General features: G+C 35.5%; 2 protein-coding genes across 3 annotated transcripts in view; both read left to right on the forward strand.

Moving 5' to 3' along the window:
- Positions 1–21,911, forward strand: part of LOC142354692 (uncharacterized) — a 361,988-nt gene that overhangs the window by 297,971 nt on the left and 42,106 nt on the right. The window lies entirely within an intron of this gene.
- LOC142354031 (protein FAM91A1-like) lies at positions 15,730–18,321 on the forward strand. The gene has a single exon (XM_075406295.1). It carries the CDS (start codon positions 15,731–15,733, stop codon positions 18,191–18,193), a length of 2,463 nt encoding a protein of 820 aa, XP_075262410.1. The 5' UTR covers position 15,730; the 3' UTR covers positions 18,194–18,321.

A 21,911-nucleotide genomic window follows, 5' to 3' on the forward strand; every position in this document is an offset into this window, starting at 1 on the left:
AATATTATAATACAATTATATGACGTAACAATCACTCCAAATCCGCTTTGTGTTCATTCGTTTATCGAATTTTGGCAGAAAAACGTGCGTGACGTCATTTCCCACCTATTGAAGTGAGTTTTTTTGTTGATTAGCTTGATTGAGTTTTTGGTCTCGCGTGACTGATCTCACTCTCAAAAATGACTTCCTAACTTTGAAATTGAGAATTCAAAGAGATAAGGTCAAATGAGTGTGTACCATTATGGTCGATTGAGAGTAGCTAAATGATGGTCGTTTGGGAGCAGCTAATAGAGGCAGCATTACCATTTTTTACTCCTAATCAAAATGTAGCAGCTCATCTTTTAATTTTAAGAGTTCGGGTCTGTTTTTTACTGTTTTTTAAGACTGGTGATCTACAACAATATTGCGGCTGTTTTCTGGCAATCAGGCGTCTATGTCTATTATTAATAACAGTGTACTTTTGAATTTTTACCGATCGATGAAAATATTTTTGAATTATCTGAGAGCTCATAAAAAACACTCAGAGTTGAATCTTGATAAACCAACGGAACCGGATTAGGTAATAAACCTTGTTCTAAAAGGTTGCCGTAAATCACTGTAGCCCCTAACCATCATCCTCCAATTTGTATCAACAAAAAGTGCTCGCCTACATATTGGAAAACAAGTCAATTAACACCAAAATTCAAAGAAGTCAGTTATGTTGACATCACTTGATACCACCCAATTAGCCTTCTCTTCTGCATATCAAACTTTTTAGAGAAAATATTATTTGATGAAGTCTATGGCTTCTTTCGCTAATGGATCTATTCAAGTGGTTTCCAAAAACGTTGATAGACGACACATCGAATAATTTGTTCACTTGTTCAAATTTAGGAATCCAACGATCTGGAAGTAGTGAAAGATTTTCCTTTTTTGTATCTCAATTTGGCTAACGCCTTGGATGCCGTGCCGCTTAAAATGTTAATCAGAAAACTGATATTAATAGGAGTAGCAGAGACTGTCTAGGATTCATAGAACCTCACTTACTGAACAAAAAAAACAATTCTATCAGATAAATTGTAAAAATTCGTCTCTCCAGATTGTAACCAGTGGAGTTGCAAAGCTGTCAATTCGCAACCCACTCCTCTTACTATTGTTCATAATTGATCTGCCCTGCCCGGAAAATGTCAAAACCAAAAGCTTAATCTATGCCAATTACTTCAAAGCAATTGTCCCTGATCAGGACTAAATGAAGAAAAATACTGAAATTATTTAAAAAATGGCTCGAGACGAGAAAAAGGATGCCACAACCAAAAAAAACGATTTGAACTTAGGAAGGGACTTGAACTCTCATTCATGCTAATAAACTAAAGCAAAATACGTCCTTGAGAAATTTAGATCTTATTTAACTGTTAATCAAATTTGCTATAGACGACAAACTAAAACAATGGGTTCTCTCTCCAAAACTAAACTCAACTTAAAAAATTGTATCATTGTAAAATTAAATTAATTTCCTGCACTGGTTATGTAGTTCCCATAGCGTTTTGTGGCTCCAAAAGCGGCTACCTAACAGAAGGAACTTGCATGAATTCATAAAATTCCATTATCAGGCAACGAAATGGATACTGAATTCATATGTTAATAATCGAAAAAAATTGAAGCATTTAAAATATATCCCTTGAGCCTGTATTTTCAAAAGCAATGCTGTTTTAGCTCTTACTAAGAAAATGAGAATAAGACATTGAATCATCTGAAACACATTTAATTTGCAAAAAAGACCCTACTTTACAAAGAGAAAAGTGAGAGTACAGCATTCTCAAAAGTCGTATGTAAAACGGATGACATTTTTTTGATGAATTAAATTGCTCTTCATTTATGTGTCAAGATTCTTCCAAGAAAACGGGATTGAGTTGAACAAAACTAATCTGCAAAAATTGTATTGGAATATTTGACGAAACACTATTACAATTTTCAGGAAATAATATTATAATACAATTATATGACGTAACAATCACTCCAAATCCGCTTTGTGTTCATTCGTTTATCGAATTTTGGCAGAAAAACGTGCGTGACGTCATTTCCCACCTATTGAAGTGAGTTTTTTTGTTGATTAGCTTGATTGAGTTTTTGGTCTCGCGTGACTGATCTCACTCTCAAAAATGACTTCCTAACTTTGAAATTGAGAATTCAAAGAGATAAGGTCAAATGAGTGTGTAACATTATGGTCGATTGAGAGTAGCTAAATGATGGTCGTTTGGGAGCAGCTAATAGAGGCAGCATTACCATTTTTTACTCCTAATCAAAATGTAGCAGCTCATCTTTTAATTTTAAGAGTTCGGGTCTGTTTTTTACTGTTTTTTAAGACTGGTGATCTACAACAATATTGCGGCTGTTTTCTGGCAATCAGGCGTCTATGTCTATTATTAATAACAGTGTACTTTTGAATTTTTACCGATCGATGAAAATATTTTTGAATTATCTGAGAGCTCATAAAAAACACTCAGAGTTGAATCTTGATAAACCAACGGAACCGGATTAGGTAATAAACCTTGTTCTAAAAGGTTGCCGTAAATCACTGTAGCCCCTAACCATCATCCTCCAATTTGTATCAACAAAAAGTGCTCGCCTACATATTGGAAAACAAGTCAATTAACACCAAAATTCAAAGAAGTCAGTTATGTTGACATCACTTGATACCACCCAATTAGCCTTCTCTTCTGCATATCAAACTTTTTAGAGAAAATATTATTTGATGAAGTCTATGGCTTCTTTCGCTAATGGATCTATTCAAGTGGTTTCCAAAAACGTTGATAGACGACACATCGAATAATTTGTTCACTTGTTCAAATTTAGGAATCCAACGATCTGGAAGTAGTGAAAGATTTTCCTTTTTTGTATCTCAATTTGGCTAACGCCTTGGATGCCGTGCCGCTTAAAATGTTAATCAGAAAACTGATATTAATAGGAGTAGCAGAGACTGTCTAGGATTCATAGAACCTCACTTACTGAACAAAAAAAACAATTCTATCAGATAAATTGTAAAAATTCGTCTCTCCAGATTGTAACCAGTGGAGTTGCAAAGCTGTCAATTCGCAACCCACTCCTCTTACTATTGTTCATAATTGATCTGCCCTGCCCGGAAAATGTCAAAACCAAAAGCTTAATCTATGCCAATTACTTCAAAGCAATTGTCCCTGATCAGGACTAAATGAAGAAAAATACTGAAATTATTTAAAAAATGGCTCGAGACGAGAAAAAGGATGCCACAACCAAAAAAAACGATTTGAACTTAGGAAGGGACTTGAACTCTCATTCATGCTAATAAACTAAAGCAAAATACGTCCTTGAGAAATTTAGATCTTATTTAACTGTTAATCAAATTTGCTATAGACGACAAACTAAAACAATGGGTTCTCTCTCCAAAACTAAACTCAACTTAAAAAATTGTATCATTGTAAAATTAAATTAATTTCCTGCACTGGTTATGTAGTTCCCATAGCGTTTTGTGGCTCCAAAAGCGGCTACCTAACAGAAGGAACTTGCATGAATTCATAAAATTCCATTATCAGGCAACGAAATGGATACTGAATTCATATGTTAATAATCGAAAAAAATTGAAGCATTTAAAATATATCCCTTGAGCCTGTATTTTCAAAAGCAATGCTGTTTTAGCTCTTACTAAGAAAATGAGAATAAGACATTGAATCATCTGAAACACATTTAATTTGCAAAAAAGACCCTACTTTACAAAGAGAAAAGTGAGAGTACAGCATTCTCAAAAGTCGTATGTAAAACGGATGACATTTTTTTGATGAATTAAATTGCTCTTCATTTATGTGTCAAGATTCTTCCGAGAAAACGGGATTGAGTTGAACAAAACTAATCTGCAAAAATTGTATTGGAATATTTGACGAAACACTATTACAATTTTCAGGAAATAATATTATAATACAATTATATGACGTAACAATCACTCCAAATCCGCTTTGTGTTCATTCGTTTATCGAATTTTGGCAGAAAAACGTGCGTGACGTCATTTCCCACCTATTGAAGTGAGTTTTTTTGTTGATTAGCTTGATTGAGTTTTTGGTCTCGCGTGACTGATCTCACTCTCAAAAATGACTTCCTAACTTTGAAATTGAGAATTCAAAGAGATAAGGTCAAATGAGTGTGTAACATTATGGTCGATTGAGAGTAGCTAAATGATGGTCGTTTGGGAGCAGCTAATAGAGGCAGCATTACCATTTTTTACTCCTAATCAAAATGTAGCAGCTCATCTTTTAATTTTAAGAGTTCGGGTCTGTTTTTTACTGTTTTTTAAGACTGGTGATCTACAACAATATTGCGGCTGTTTTCTGGCAATCAGGCGTCTATGTCTATTATTAATAACAGTGTACTTTTGAATTTTTACCGATCGATGAAAATATTTTTGAATTATCTGAGAGCTCATAAAAAACACTCAGAGTTGAATCTTGATAAACCAACGGAACCGGATTAGGTAATAAACCTTGTTCTAAAAGGTTGCCGTAAATCACTGTAGCCCCTAACCATCATCCTCCAATTTGTATCAACAAAAAGTGCTCGCCTACATATTGGAAAACAAGTCAATTAACACCAAAATTCAAAGAAGTCAGTTATGTTGACATCACTTGATACCACCCAATTAGCCTTCTCTTCTGCATATCAAACTTTTTAGAGAAAATATTATTTGATGAAGTCTATGGCTTCTTTCGCTAATGGATCTATTCAAGTGGTTTCCAAAAACGTTGATAGACGACACATCGAATAATTTGTTCACTTGTTCAAATTTAGGAATCCAACGATCTGGAAGTAGTGAAAGATTTTCCTTTTTTGTATCTCAATTTGGCTAACGCCTTGGATGCCGTGCCGCTTAAAATGTTAATCAGAAAACTGATATTAATAGGAGTAGCAGAGACTGTCTAGGATTCATAGAACCTCACTTACTGAACAAAAAAAACAATTCTATCAGATAAATTGTAAAAATTCGTCTCTCCAGATTGTAACCAGTGGAGTTGCAAAGCTGTCAATTCGCAACCCACTCCTCTTACTATTGTTCATAATTGATCTGCCCTGCCCGGAAAATGTCAAAACCAAAAGCTTAATCTATGCCAATTACTTCAAAGCAATTGTCCCTGATCAGGACTAAATGAAGAAAAATACTGAAATTATTTAAAAAATGGCTCGAGACGAGAAAAAGGATGCCACAACCAAAAAAAACGATTTGAACTTAGGAAGGGACTTGAACTCTCATTCATGCTAATAAACTAAAGCAAAATACGTCCTTGAGAAATTTAGATCTTATTTAACTGTTAATCAAATTTGCTATAGACGACAAACTAAAACAATGGGTTCTCTCTCCAAAACTAAACTCAACTTAAAAAATTGTATCATTGTAAAATTAAATTAATTTCCTGCACTGGTTATGTAGTTCCCATAGCGTTTTGTGGCTCCAAAAGCGGCTACCTAACAGAAGGAACTTGCATGAATTCATAAAATTCCATTATCAGGCAACGAAATGGATACTGAATTCATATGTTAATAATCGAAAAAAATTGAAGCACTTAAAATATATCCCTTGAGCCTGTATTTTCAAAAGCAATGCTGTTTTAGCTCTTACTAAGAAAATGAGAATAAGACATTGAATCATCTGAAACACATTTAATTTGCAAAAAAGACCCTACTTTACAAAGAGAAAAGTGAGAGTACAGCATTCTCAAAAGTCGTATGTAAAACGGATGACATTTTTTTGATGAATTAAATTGCTCTTCATTTATGTGTCAAGATTCTTCCAAGAAAACGGGATTGAGTTGAACAAAACTAATCTGCAAAAATTGTATTGGAATATTTGACGAAACACTATTACAATTTTCAGGAAATAATATTATAATACAATTATATGACGTAACAATCACTCCAAATCCGCTTTGTGTTCATTCGTTTATCGAATTTTGGCAGAAAAACGTGCGTGACGTCATTTCCCACCTATTGAAGTGAGTTTTTTTGTTGATTAGCTTGATTGAGTTTTTGGTCTCGCGTGACTGATCTCACTCTCAAAAATGACTTCCTAACTTTGAAATTGAGAATTCAAAGAGATAAGGTCAAATGAGTGTGTAACATTATGGTCGATTGAGAGTAGCTAAATGATGGTCGTTTGGGAGCAGCTAATAGAGGCAGCATTACCATTTTTTACTCCTAATCAAAATGTAGCAGCTCATCTTTTAATTTTAAGAGTTCGGGTCTGTTTTTTACTGTTTTTTAAGACTGGTGATCTACAACAATATTGCGGCTGTTTTCTGGCAATCAGGCGTCTATGTCTATTATTAATAACAGTGTACTTTTGAATTTTTACCGATCGATGAAAATATTTTTGAATTATCTGAGAGCTCATAAAAAACACTCAGAGTTGAATCTTGATAAACCAACGGAACCGGATTAGGTAATAAACCTTGTTCTAAAAGGTTGCCGTAAATCACTGTAGCCCCTAACCATCATCCTCCAATTTGTATCAACAAAAAGTGCTCGCCTACATATTGGAAAACAAGTCAATTAACACCAAAATTCAAAGAAGTCAGTTATGTTGACATCACTTGATACCACCCAATTAGCCTTCTCTTCTGCATATCAAACTTTTTAGAGAAAATATTATTTGATGAAGTCTATGGCTTCTTTCGCTAATGGATCTATTCAAGTGGTTTCCAAAAACGTTGATAGACGACACATCGAATAATTTGTTCACTTGTTCAAATTTAGGAATCCAACGATCTGGAAGTAGTGAAAGATTTTCCTTTTTTGTATCTCAATTTGGCTAACGCCTTGGATGCCGTGCCGCTTAAAATGTTAATCAGAAAACTGATATTAATAGGAGTAGCAGAGACTGTCTAGGATTCATAGAACCTCACTTACTGAACAAAAAAAACAATTCTATCAGATAAATTGTAAAAATTCGTCTCTCCAGATTGTAACCAGTGGAGTTGCAAAGCTGTCAATTCGCAACCCACTCCTCTTACTATTGTTCATAAATGATCTGCCTGGCCCGGAAAATGTCAAAACCAAAAGCTTAAACTATGCCAATTACTTCAAAGCAATTGTCTTTGATCAGGACTAAATGGAAAAAGTACTGAATTTATTTAAAAAAATGGCTCGAGATGAGAAAAAGATGCCAAAATCAAAAAATAATGATTTGGACTTGAGAAGAGACTTGAACTCTCATATATGCAAATAAACTAAAGCAAAATACATCCATGAGAAATTAAAGTCTTATTTAATTGTTAATGAAATTTGCTATAGACGATCAATTAAAACAATGGGTTATCTCTTCAAAACTAAACTCAATTTAACAAAATTGTATCATTGTAAAATTAAATTAAGTTCCTGCACTGGTTAGGTAGTACCCATAGCGGATTGGGGCTCCCAGAGGCGGCTACATAACAGAAGGAATTTGCATGAACTCAAAAAGGTCCAACAGCATCCAACGAAATGAATACTGATTTAATACGCTAATTATCGAAAAAGATTTGAAGCTTTTTTACCGATTGATAAAAATATTTTTGAATTATCTGATAGCTCATAAAAAACACTCAGAGTTGAATCTTGATAAACCAACGGGACCGGATTAGTTAATAAACTTGTTCTAAAAGAGTGCCGCAAATCACTGTAGCCCCTAACCAACATCTTCCAATTTGTATCAACAAAAAGTACTCGCCTACATATGGAAAAACAAGTCAATTAACACCAAAATTCAAAGAAGTCAGTTATGTTGACATCACTTGATACCACCCAATTAGCGTTCTCTTCTGCATATCAAACTTTTTAGAGAAAATATTATTTGATGAAGTCTATGGCTTCTTTCGCTAAAGGATCTATTCAAGTGGTTTTCAAAAACGTCGATAGACGACACATCAAATAATTTGTTCAATTGTTCAGATTTAGGAATCCAACGATCTGGAAGTCGTGAAAAATTTTCTTATTTTGTATCTCAATTTGGCTATCGCCTTGGATGCCGTGCCGCTTATAATGTTAATCAGAAAACTGAAATTGATAGGAGTAGCAGAGACTGTCTAGGATTCATAGAACCTCACTTATTGAACAAAAAAACAATTCTATCAGATAAATTGTAAAAATTCGTCTCTCCAGATTGTAACCAGTGGAGTTGCAAAGTTGTCAATTCGCAACCCACTCCTCTTCCTATTGTTCAAAAATGATCTGCCTGATCCGGAAAAAGTCAAAACCAAAAGCTTAAACTATGCCAATTACTTCAAAGCAATTGTCTTTGATCAGGACTAAATAAAAAAATACTGAATTTATTTAAAAAAATGGCTCGAGATGAGAAAAAGGATGCCACAACCAAAAAATAACGATTTGAACTTAGGAAGGGACTTAAACTCTCATTCATGCTAATAAACTAAAGCAAAATACAACCTTGAGAATTTTAGGTCTTATTCAACTGTTTATGAAATTTGCTATAGACGACAAACTAAAACAATGGGTTCTCTCTTCAAAACTAAACTCAACTTAACAAAATTGTATCACTGTAAAATTAAATTAAGTTCCTGCACTGGTTAGGTAGTACCCATAGCGGAGTGGGGCTCCCAAAGGCGGCTACATAACAGAAGGAATTTGCATGAACTCAAAAAAGTCTTACATCATCCAACGAAATGGATACTGATTTAATACGCTAATTATCGAAAAAGATTTGAAGCATTTGAAATACGTCCACTTAGCCTATATGTTGAAGACCATTGCTTCCTGTTTTTACTCTTACTAACAAAATGGGAACAAGATATTGAACCATCTGAAACACATGTAGTTTGCAAAAAAAGAGCCTACTTTACAAGGAGAAAAGCGAGAGTACAACATTCTCAAAAGTTGTTTAACAACCAGATGACAACCTTTTTGTTGAATGAAATTGCTCTTCGTTTATGTGTCAAGACTCTTCCACGAGAACGGGATTGAGTTGAACAAACTACTCAGCAAAATTTGTATTGGAATTTTTCAGGAAGCTCTATTTGGTACAAATGCAGTTGGAGAGTGGTCTGGAGATATGGAAGCTGCAATTTGAGTGAAAAACTTAAAAACTGATCTGTAAAGAGGGTGAAAATTAGGGGGTAAATTGGGCCACTATTTTTGGCCTTCTCTTGTTTTTATTTCATCAAGATTTTTACGACTATATGAAGTAACAGCCGCTCTAAATCTGCTTTTTGTTCATTCGTATATGGAGCTTCAGCTGAAACGCATGCGTGACGTCATTTCTCACCTAGTGGAGCGAGTTTTTTTTGTTGATTCGCGTGATTGAGTTTTTGGTCTCACGTGACTTACCCCACTCTCAAAAATGACTTCCTAACTTTAAAAATGACAATTCAAAGAGATAAGGTCAAGTGAGTGTGTAACATTCTAAATGAAGGTCGTCTGGGATTAGCTAATAGAAGCAGCAATACGTTTATTTACTCCTAATCAAAATGTAGAATCTCATCTTTTAATTTTAAAAGTTCGGGTCTGTTTTTACTGTTTTTTAAAACTGCGGATCTACAACAATATTGCGGCTGTTTTCTGGCAATCAGGCGTCTATGTCTATTATTATTAAAAGTGTACTTTTGAATTTTTACCGATCGATGAAAATATTTTTGAATTATCTGAGAGCTCAAAAAAACACTCAGAGAAGTTAACTTTAGAGAAAATATTATTCGATGAAGTCTATGGTTTCTTTTGTTAAAGGATCGATTCAAGTGGTTTTCAAAAACGTCGATGGACGACACTTCAAATAATTTGTTCACTTGTTCAAATTTAGGAATCCTACGATCTGGAACTCGTGAAAAATTTTCCCCTTTTTGTATCTCAATTTGGCTAACGCCTTGGATGCCGTGCCGCATAAAAGTTTAATCAGAAAACTGATATTAATAGGAATAGGCAGAGACTTTCTAGGATTCATAAAACCTCACTTATTGAACAAAAAAAACATTTCTATCAGATAAATTGTAAAAATTCGTCTCTCCAGATTGTAACCAGTGGAGTTGCAAAGTTGTCAATTCGCAACCACTCCTATTCCTATTGTAACCAGTGGAGTGGCAAAGATGTCAGTTCGCAACCCAATCCTCTTCCTATTGCTCATAATTGATCTGCCCTGCCCGGAAAATGTCAAAACCAAAAGCTTAATCTATGCCAATTACTTCAAAGCAATTGTCCCTGATCAGGACTAAATGAAGAAAAATACTGAAATTATTTAAAAAATGGCTCGAGACGAGAAAAAGGATGCCACAACCAAAAAAAACGATTTGAACTTAGGAAGGGACTTGAACTCTCATTCATGCTAATAAACTAAAGCAAAATACGTCCTTGAGAAATTTAGGTCTTATTTAATTGTTAATGAAATTTGCTATAGACAATCAATTGAAACAATGGGTTCTCTCTTCAAAACTAAACTCAACTTAACAAAATTGTATCATTGTAAAATTAAATTAAGTTCCTGCACTGGTTAGGTAGTACCCATAGCGGAGTGGGGCTCCCAAAGGCGGCTACATAACAGAAAGAATTTGCTTGAACTCAAAAAAGTCTTACATCATCCAACGAAATGGATACTGATTTAATACACTAATTATCAAAAAAGATTTGAAGCATTTGAAATACGTCCGCTTAGCCTATATGTCGAAAACCATTGCCTCCTGTTTTTACTCTTACTAAGAAAATGGGAACAAGACATTGAACCATCTGAAACACATGTAGTTTGCAAAAAAAGAGCCTACTTTACAAGGAGAAAACCGAGAGTACAACATTCTCAAAAGTCGTTTAACAACCAGATGACAACCTTTTTGTTGAATGAAATTGCTCTTCGTTTATGTGTCAAGATTCTTCCACGAGAACGGGATTGAGTTGAACAAACTAGTCTGCAAAAATTGTATTGGAATTTTTCAGGAAGCTCTATTTGGTACAAATGCAGTTGGAGAGTGGTCTGGAGATATGGAAGCTGCAATTTGAGTGAAAAACCTAAAAACTGATCTGTAAAGAGGGTGAAAATTAGGGGGTAAATAGGGCCATTATTTTTGGCCTTCTCTTGTTCTTTTATTTCATCAAGATTTTTACGACTACATGAAGTAACAGCCACTCCAAATCTGCTTTTTGTTCATTCGTTTATGGAGCTTCAGCTGAAACGCGTGCGTGACGTCATTTCTCACTTAGTGGAGCGAGTTTTTTTTTGTTGATTCGCGTGATTGAGTTTTTGGTCTCACGTGACTTACCTCACTCTCAAAAATGACTTCCTAACTTTAAAAATGACAATTCAAAGATTCAAAGAGATAAGGTCAAGTGAGTGTGTATCATTCTAAATGAAGGTCGTCTGGGATTAGCTAATAGAAGCAGCATTACGTTTATTTACTCCTAATCAAAATGTAGCATCTCATCTTTTAATTTTAAGAGTTCGGGTCTGTTTTTACTGTTTTTTAAAACTGCGGATCTACAACAATATTGCGGCTGTTTTCTGGCAATCAGGCGTCTATGTCTATTTTTATTAACGGTGTACTTTTGAATTTTTACCGATCGATGAAAATATTTTTGAATTATCTGAGAGCTCTTAAAAAACACTCAGAGAAGTTAATTTTTTAGAGAAAATATTATTTGATGAAGTCTATGGTTTCTTTCGTTAAAGGATCTATTCAAGTGGTTTTCAAAAACGTCGTTGGACGACACTTCAAATAATTTGTTCACTTGTTCAAACTTAGGAATCCTACGATCTGGAACTTGTGAAAGATTTTCCCCTTTTGTATCTCAATTTGGCTAACGCCTTGGATGCCGTGCCGCATAAAATGTTAATCAGAAACCTGATATTAATAGGAATAGGCAGAGATTTTCTAGGTTTCATAAAACCTCATTTATTGAACAAAAAAACATCTATCAGATAAATTGTAAAAATTCGTCTCTCCAGATTGTAATCAGTGGAGTTGCAAAGTTGTCAATTCGCAACCACTCCTCTTCCTATTGTAACCAGTGGAGTGGCAAAGATGTCAGTTCGCAACCCAATCCTCTTCCTATTGCTCATAAATGATCTGCCCTGCTCGGAAAATGTCAAAACCAAAAGCTTAATCTATGCCAATTACTTCAAAGCAATTGTCACTGATCAGGACTAAATGAAGAAAAGTTTTGAAATTATTTAAAAAATGGCTCGAGATGAGAAAAAGGATGCCACAACCAAAAAATAACGATTTGAACTTAGGAAGGGACTTAAACTCTCATTCATGCTAATAAACTAAAGCAAAATACGTCCTTGAGAATTTTAGGTCTTATTTAACTGTTTATGAAATTTGCTATAGACGACAAACTAAAACAATGGGTTCTCTCTTCAAAACTAAACTCAACTTAACAAAATTGTATCACTGTAAAATTAAATTAAGTTCCTGCACTGGTTATGTAGTACCCATAGCGTTTTGTGGCTCCCAAAGCGGCTACCTAACAGAAGGAACTTGCATGAATTCAAAAAATTCCAACACCATGCAACAAAATGGATACTGAATTTTTATGTTAATTATCGAAAAAGATTTGAAGCATACGAAATACATCCGCTGAGACTGTATTTTCAAAAGCAATGCTGTTTTTCTCTTACTAAGAAAATGAGAATAGCACATTGATTCGTCTGAAACACATTTAATTTGCAACGAAGTGCCTACTTTACAAAGAGAAAAGTGAGAGTACATCATTCTCAAAAGTCGTAAAAAAACAGATGACAACCTTTGTGATGAATTAAATTGCTCTTCATTTATGTGTCAAGATTCTTCCAAGAACACGGGATTGAGTTGAGCAAATCTAATCTGCAAAAAATGTGTTGGAGTTTTTGACGAAACATTATTACAATTTTCAGGAGACACTATTATAATACAACTATATGACGTAACAATCACTCCAAATCTGCTTTTTCATAATTCATTTATTGAATTTCAGCTGAAAAACGTTGTTTCCCACCTAATGGAGTGAGTTTTTTGTTGATTCGCTTCATTGAGTTTTTGGTCTCACGTGATTTACCTCACTCTCAAAAATGACTTCCTAACATTAAAATTGACAATTCAAAGAGATAAGGCCAAGTGAGTGTGTAACATTCTAAATGAAGGTCTTTTGGGAGCAGCTAATAGAAGCAGCATTACGTTTATATACTCATATTCAAAATGTAGCATCTCATCTTTTAATAATAAGTGTTCGGGTGCGTTTTAACTGTTTTTTAAGACTGCGGATCTACAACGATATTGCGGCTATTTTCTGGCAATCAGGCGGCTATGTGTATTATTATTGATGGTGTCCTTTTGTATTTCTACCGATCGATGAAAGATATTTTTGAATTATCTGAGAGCTCATAAAATACCCTCAGATTTGAATCTTGATAAATCAACCGGACCGGATAAGGTAATAAATCTTGTTCTAAAAGAAAGCCGCAAATCACTGTAGCCCCTAACCACCATCCTCCAAATTGTATTAACAAAAAGTGCTCACCTATATAATGGAAACTAAGTCAATTAACACCAATAATCCAAAAAGGCAGTTAAGTTGACATCACTTGATACCACCCAATTAGCCTTCTCTTCTGCATATCAAAATTTTTAGAGAAAATATTATTGGATGAAATCTAAAGCTTCTTTCATTAAAGCATCCATTCAAGTGTTTTTCAAAAACATCGATGGGCGACACTTCAATTAAATTGTTCTTTTGGTCAAATTTAGGAATCCAACGATCTGGACTCGTGAAGGTTTTTGCTTTTTTTGTATCTCAATTTTGCTAATGCCTTGGATGCCGTACCGCATAAAATGTTTATCAACAAAATGAGACTACTAGGAATTGGCAGAGAATTTCTAGGATTGATAAAATCTCACATATTGAACAAAAAACAATTGGACCAAATAAATTTAAAAAATTCGTCTCTCCAGATTGTAAACAGTCGAGTGCCAAAAGTGTCAATTCGCAACCCACTCCTCCTCCTGTTGTTCATATATGATCTGCCCAAAAAATGTCAAAATCAAAAGCCTAATCAATGCCGATTACTTCAAAGCAATTGTCCCTGATCAGGACTAAATGAAAAAGGACTAATATTATTTAAAAAATGGCTCGAGATGAGGAACAGGATGCCGAAACCGAGAAGATAATGATTTGAACTTAAGAAGGAACTTGAATTCTCATGCATAAAAACTAAAACGAGATACATCCTTGAGAAATTTAGGTCTTATTTAAATGTTAATGAAGATTGCTATAGACGACCAGACAAATTAATGGGTTCTCTCTTCAAAACTAAACTCAACTTAAAAAGTTGTATCATTGTAAAGTTAAATTAAGTTAGGTAGTACCCATAGCGGTTTGGGACTCCCAAAGGAGGCTACCTAACAGAAGGAACTTGCATGAACTCAAAAAGGTCCAACATCATGTAACGAAATGGATACTGATTTAATACGCTAATTATCGAAAAAGATTTGAAGCATTTGAAATACGTCCGCTTAGCCTATATGTTGAAGAGCATTGCCTGTTTTTACTCTTGCTATGAAAATGGGAATAAGACATTGAATCATCTGAAACACATGTAATTTGCCTACCTTACAAGGAGAAAAGCGAGAGTACAACATTCTCAAAAGTCGTTTAACAACCAGATGACAACCTTTTTGTTGAATGAAATTGCTCTTCGTTTATGTGTCAAGATTCTTCCACGAGAACGGGATTGAGTTGAACAAACTACTCTGCAAAAATTGTATTGGAATTTTTCAGGAAACACAATTCGGTACAAATGCAGTTGGAGAGTAGTCTGGCGATATGGAAGCTGCAATTTGAGTGAAAAACTTAAAAACTGATCTGTAAAGAGGGTGAAAATTAGGGGGTAAATAGGGCCACTATTTTTGGCCTTCTCTTGTTTTTATTTCATCAAGATTTTTACGACTATATGAAGTAACAGCCGCTCTAAATCTGCTTTTTGTTCATTCGTATATGGAGTTTCAGCTGAAATGCGTGCGTGACGTCATTTCTCACCTAGTGGAGCGAGTTTTTTGTTGATTCGCGTGATTGAGTTTTTGGTCACACGTGATTTACCTCGCTTTCAAAAATGACTTCCTAACTTTAAAATTGACAATTCAAAGAGATAAGGTCAAGTTAGTGTGTATCATTCTAAATGAAGGGCGTTTGGGAGCAGCTTATAGAGGCAGCAATAAATTATTTATTCTTCATGAAAATATAACATCTCATCCTTTAATGAAAAGAGTTTTGGTCTGTCTTTTTACTGTTTATTTAAGACTGCAGATCTACGAAGATATTGCGGCTATTTTCTAGCAGCTATTTATATTATTTTTTATTATTGGTGGTACTTGTGAATTTTTACTGATCGATGAAAGATATTTTTGAATTATTTGAGAGCTCGTGAAATATAGACAAAACAATGTTTCATAGCTGGGGGGTCACGGTTCCGCCCACTGGTTGTATCATACCCTCTTTGCGTGCAGCTGTTATATAAAAAAACTTACCTTCTATAATAGCACAAGCAAGTACGATACAAGGACCAGTGGGCTTGTTGCGCTTTTTCTCATGATATCAGAACAATCTTTTTATGACCAGCCAAAAAATATAAATGGTTAGTCACCAATATCAAAAATGGGGCTGCTTCTTTTTTCTGTCAAAATACTGACCTAATTGATGCTGCATGCGCTTTAAATTACCTCTGTTTACGAATTTGATTGTTGTATGTTAGACAGATTATAGCTTACGTATTAATTTTTTTCAAGGAAGTATGACAGCAAAAGTGGAAGAATTCATTCGCGCAGGTGTTAACTGGGTTGCTTTGCCCGAAGATCTACAGTCTGCGCTCAGTTTTTCCGAGTTGGAGTACAGCAAATTGGTAAAGCAGTTCTCAATTCGCTGTCAACTTCGGTATCGTGATAATCTTATTCAAAGTGTCTACAAAGATGAAAAACAGTATTACAAGCAAATGATTGATTATTGCATTGAAAATTTGATGGTTTTCCCCTACCATCTCTCAGACATTTTCCATACCTTACACACATCACCATTCGTTTACTACACTACCATGGTGCGATTATTGATGAAGGCAGATAGAAGTTACGATTCCTTGCCAAATTTTACGGCGGTTGACTGCTTACGAGTTATGGGAATAGGGCGAAATCAATATATTGACTTGATGAATCAATCTAGACTGCAGAAGAATTCGAGCTTTCAGAAATTATTCAAGAAAAGGTTGATCTCCGATCTTCTGCCTAAAGAACCGGTGATTGTTAAAATTGAGCCCTGGTGGCGTGTAAGACTAGCATCAGTTACTGAATTGGACATCAATACATCAACGCCAGAGGAAAAGTGCTTGATCGATTTTTTGGTGAAAAATAAGCGTCACCATGCTGGAAAATTAGATCTAACTTTACTTCGCCCTCTTTATGTTCGAGGCTTGCTATTCTTCGATGTTCCAATTTTGGAGAATGACACCGTCACTTTACCACCGCTCGACAATTTTGTAATGAACAGAACCTCTGGGGATGAAATTGAAAATTTACTCTACAAACTGTTCCAAGTATTGGATGAGACGATGACCATGAAAGAGCTCGCAGCAATGCTCGACGTTGAAGTTAAAGTAGTCACTATGGCAGTATCTCTGATGTGTAGACTTGGATTTTGCCATAAACAAAAATCAGAATTTGACGAAATTGCTTTGCATGAGTCCTGGGTTGTTGCTACGCCCGAACCACAAAATGACGCTAAAAAGTCAATTGTTTCTAACATGATAGATTTCATAGATCTAGATGAATTCACCGAAGAGCTCTTAGATAACTCTTCACCTATTCCTAAAAGTTTATCCACTGGTGATGTATCTGCAGCTACTAAATCAGAAGGGCAACCGCTTGTTAAAGAGTTGGAACTAAGCGGCGGCGAGAGTTGTGCCAAAACCAAAATAGCATTCCTTTTTGATTCCACTTTGACAGCTTTCCTTATGATGGGCAATCTGACACCAGGGTTAAAAACACACGCAGTCACCATGTTTGAAGTGGGCAAACTATCTGACGAGTCCATGGATAGCTTTATCAGCGAGCTGGAAAAGGTCAAACTTGATGTCGATGAACAAGAGGGTGAAGCGCAAAGGTATTTTGACCATGCTCAAATTCTACACCGAACTTTGAAGTTGATCCGGTATAATGAAGCAATAACTCTGGCCGGTGACCATTCATCACCAGGTATTGATCTGTTGCGATGCGAAAGTCTACTTAATCTCGACTTTGACATTTGTCAAAGACTTATGCAGAAAAATTATCAGGTCTTGATTTCAATGGCACCGTTGTCACAAGAAATATCCCCCGTCAGCTGTTCCGATCCTTACCACGTGGGACCTTTCATTCCAGAAATGAACTCTCCGTGGTTCAAACTTTATTTGTACAAGACCTTAGGAAGAGGCCCACCATCAATGTTACTCTGTAAGGGGTTTCGGCTCCGTCACCTTCCAACGATGTTCTTAGAATACGAGAAACTTCTGGTGACGTGCTGGGGTCACGATTCGATTGTGGTCTCAACCTATAGTTGTTTGGTTATGTTGAACGATGCGTTATGTAATATGCCCGTGCTTGTACAGGGAATCTCGGGCTACAGTGGTAGCGAAATAAGCACAAAGTATTTACCATTTCCTCTGGATGAAGCATCGATTGAATTGCACAAAGAATTAGTAAAATCTTTAGAAAGCCACCTAGATATAGCGAACGCATTTGGGTTCCTAACATTGTCTAAAAATTTGGAAACCAAGTTTACGACAACTCTTCTAGAAAATCCTCCCTCAAATGCTAGCGGAACAATCGAAGAGATGTCATTGAAAGAGCTCAATTGTAACTTAGATGCTTCAAAACTGTCTGTACTCAATGGCGGAGATCCAGATCTGCAATCTGAATGGATGATCTTCGACGTTGATTACGGACTACCTTTGTTTGACGAGGCATTAAATGCTCATGTATGCGACAAAATAGTCAATTCAGACATTTTCTCCTTAGAAAGACAACAAAAATTCCTTCAGTCAAATTTAACCTTGTCTGCGCAGCTGATTAAGTTTATCAATACGTGTTGTGAAATTGATCATGTGGACGGCATTGGAGAAGAGCTAGACGTGCCAGCTTACATCAAAAAGAGGGCGCAACTGCAATTGCCAACATGTAATGTTTTGTACAGTAGGAATTCTAGCGAAATAAAACTCTGGAAATTGTAAAATCGTTGCTTCGAATATTTATGTCATGATTGTGTGTAAAAATCATATCATTTAGCAATCATTCCCAAGGTAAAGGGTCCTGAATTATTACTATTTAATCTGTACAGTAATTTAACTTTCTAATAATAGTTTTTGTGTTCTATATAAGCAAATGTAAAAACAAGGAAGTCGTTGCAAAAACAAACATAGCTGTATTGATCCAGAATGGGCCGCTTAAAATGTATGTCGTGCAACTTCACATGTCCTAACGTCCGATCTTTTAACTATTTAGTTGAAAGATGCCGCTGATGTTTTATTTTTAGAAAGAGAAAAAATGACAGGTGTTTTTGAAATGTTTTATTTTTAGAAAGAGAAAAAATGACAGGTACTTTTGAAATGAGGAGTTTTTTCGTCGATGGTAAATTAGTAGCTGATAGTGACTATGATACTGACTAAAACGATTAACACGATTTTCAAAACAAGGGAAGTAATAATAGTAAAAGACTTGAATTTACCAATTATGGAATTTTAACAGTACAAAGAGAGGCCTGTACAGAAGGTAACTAAAAAATTCAAAAATTTTAAACCTTAATGCAAAGATTTTAAGTTTTTAAAAAGTTGCTGCTTTCTTACAATTTTTTTTAAATAGCCGCCCTCATCTTAGCCGGCGATTATAGTGGCCCAATTTTTTAAAAATTCAAAGAATTCGAATTGTATTGAGGTGCTGTGTTTTACTCAAAGAGGAATATTGGCGGAGTCGTTTTTGAGCGATTAATTTTTTTAGTATATTTTTGGGTAAAGCGGTTTTGTTTGCGTTAATATCAATTAAGAATGTTTTGGTTGAAAACTTTGGCAATTTTCTGCTTACTTTTTCTGTTATTCAAGTTTTTTGCCTCGTTTTTCTTTTCTCTGCCCTATAGAATATTTTGTCCTGTTATATTGTTTTATTAGGGTTGCTGGTAGTCTTATCTTTTTTGAGTAAAAGGAATTTAAGGTTTGATAGCACATATCTCCATAAAAAATAATGAAATCTGCGTTTATTGTTTTTACTTCTTGTTCAAGATCTAAGTGTTTTTTCAGTGCCTTTGGGTGTTGTGCTCTGTGAATAAGCCGGATCTGTGTCATAAGGTGTGTTGAGATCAGTTTATCAGACTTCACAATTGTAAGAGGATTTTTTAAAAGATTAACAGGTTTTTTATTGTTCTGCATTCTTCTCTTATTGCTCAGTTTTTTTTTCTCCTTTTCCATGTTTCTTTGGTTGTTTTCTCATCATTTGATATTCATATGTTGTTTACAAGTAAATCATACCAAACAATCTACTATAAACAATGTTTTTGGAGTCCGTTTGTTGTTTCAAGTTATATACTGTGATGATATTAATCTTTATCGGTTAGTGTTTCGGTAGGGTCTAAGTAATTTTCGATTTCGGGTTGATTCCAGAGTCTTCTGGCTATTTTTTCAAGATATCGCAATTTATTTTCATAAATTTTGAAGCAAAATTTTAGTAGCGATTTTGATCACGCCCAAACAAGAAGAAGATTCAGAAAGCGGGTGCATTTGCGGCGCGCATTTTTTCTCAATAATTTCGAATTAGAATGGAAATGTGAGAAATTTGACTGCCTTTTTTCTGACTCAACTCCTAGTCATTTTTAGGTCTAGGTTTTTTTAGTCAACGAGATTTCTTTAAACCTTAGTTCAGGACATCTCCTGCTATGGTTTTTGACTTCGTCGAATGTTTTGTTCTGCTTTACCTTAATTCACAGCTTGTTCAACATTTAGGGCGAAATCTTTTTCTAGGCTAATTTCACTCTTGTCTCATTCTGCTCAAAGTGTTTTTAAGCAGAAGCTTCTCAGTTGGACAATCTTGAATCAACAGAAGCAGTTTCGAAAAAAGAAATAGAAATCGGATTAACCTATTAAGCTCGATTTTAGATGCAGGATACTTGAACTTCGTGCTTATACGTCTTAATTACCATCTATAATGCCTATTCGTTTTAATACTAGCGCATGTAGCGTCTCGTTAAGAGAGATGAGTATGTCTTGCTGCCAAATAAAGTCAAAATATTTTGAGTTTTGAAAATGTTTTTGTGCAACAATCAACTGCACAACATTAATCATTTTTTTAATTCTTTCAATACCAATAGGGATTATGGGAATGAATTGCGGCTATTTTCGGTCCATCTGCAATTCAGCATCGTTTTGGGGGTGTGTTCAAAAATGATTGAAAACATTGTGACTTTTAGTTTTCCATTGCGCAGATCACCATTTTTTGCTCGAAGTGTTTTCTTTTCTGGAATTTTTTTCTGGAAATGAAAGTTAATTTAAGGTATGCTTGGTTGGGAATATCAGGGTTGAAATTATTTCTAAGGTCAGTCGATTCTCAAAAAGGCGATCAGCGTTGTGCCCACAAATCTCCACGGTGCCCACGCAATTGAGTATTGGCCTTTTATTTATTCCCAGAAAACCTCATAATCGGGTCTTGAAAATTTGGTCATCATCAACCCACACAATCGGGTTGAACGGAAGAAATGAGCATTGTCCTCACTCATTGCGTGACAAACAAATTCGCGCACAGCAATAACTGGGCAACTAAAATTGGGTGAGCCAAGACTGTAAATTAACCATTGTGGGGCTGAGGGCGTTGCGCATGAATGAGTCATAACAGGGGATCTCTGGCGATCAGCATTGTGGCTGAACCTCTCATTAAAGTCACTGAGACTCCTTGAGATAACCGATTGTAGGCAATTGATAAACCAGCTGGTTGAAAGTTTCGGTTATCGGCAAGCAAGAGGCTATACGTTTCAAAGTTTTTCGAAACAAATCTGAGAAGCCCCCGAAAGATTGAAACTTGAGTGGTACAAACTGGATACCTATTTCGGCACATTTTTGGGCATATTGTTCATATTTCCTATCTTCAGCATTTGTTAGCGAAAAACCACACCTCGCCGCCTCTGAATTTAGACTGGGCTGCAGTGGGGAAGTTATGGTTACGTCTAACGGAGATGGTTGTCCCGCTGAACAGCTGGGCAAGTATGTCTCCTGGCCTTGAGTTATTATCTGGAATCAAATTTTTCTGTTCGCAGACGGGTGATAAGTTTGCAGTCGAGCAAGCAGCAAATATTATATCCCTCACTCTATCGTGCCGCGATATCATATCCCCCCGACCATGACAGTTTAAAGCTTGATCACCCAGCTTGTCCAGTCTGCCGTTTTGACAGTAAGGGCATTTTCGTCGTTCCTCAATGTTTAACGGAACACCAATCCGATACTTCAATGCGGCTCTGAATTCATTTGGCTGAAGGTGAAGGCCCAGACTAGGGATTGGAGGTGCGGAAAGCCAGGCATCAGATTGAGGCAACGTTAGTGAAAGCAAACGAGCTTTTCCGATTTGAAATCTGATTACCAAGGAGGTCAGAAAAAGCAGCATCGTCAAGTGCCTCCTGAATCTTGTGTTGTATATTGGCTAATTTTTAGATTCTTCAGTTCTTCAACTTTCATCGAAAATTTGGTTGTCTGTAATTTTCTCACCGGTTTTTTGTTTTACTAAGGCGTCTGCCTTCAATACTGACCCAACAAACGCCGCTTTCAATTGGTCAACTGCATGTCTAATACCAACGCCAGTTTTGCTTATTGGTAGACAAGCCTGCTTCCAAGCGTTGTCACTTATAACGGTGCCTAACATTTTCTCAAATGTTGTTCTCTGAAGGTTGTCAAAATCCAGCATATTAACAGAGGATTC

The sequence above is a fragment of the Convolutriloba macropyga genome, chromosome 15 (assembly GCF_964194025.1).
Source record: "Convolutriloba macropyga chromosome 15, txConMacr16.3, whole genome shotgun sequence".
In the NCBI taxonomy this organism is placed as follows: Eukaryota; Metazoa; Xenacoelomorpha; order Acoela; family Convolutidae; genus Convolutriloba; species Convolutriloba macropyga.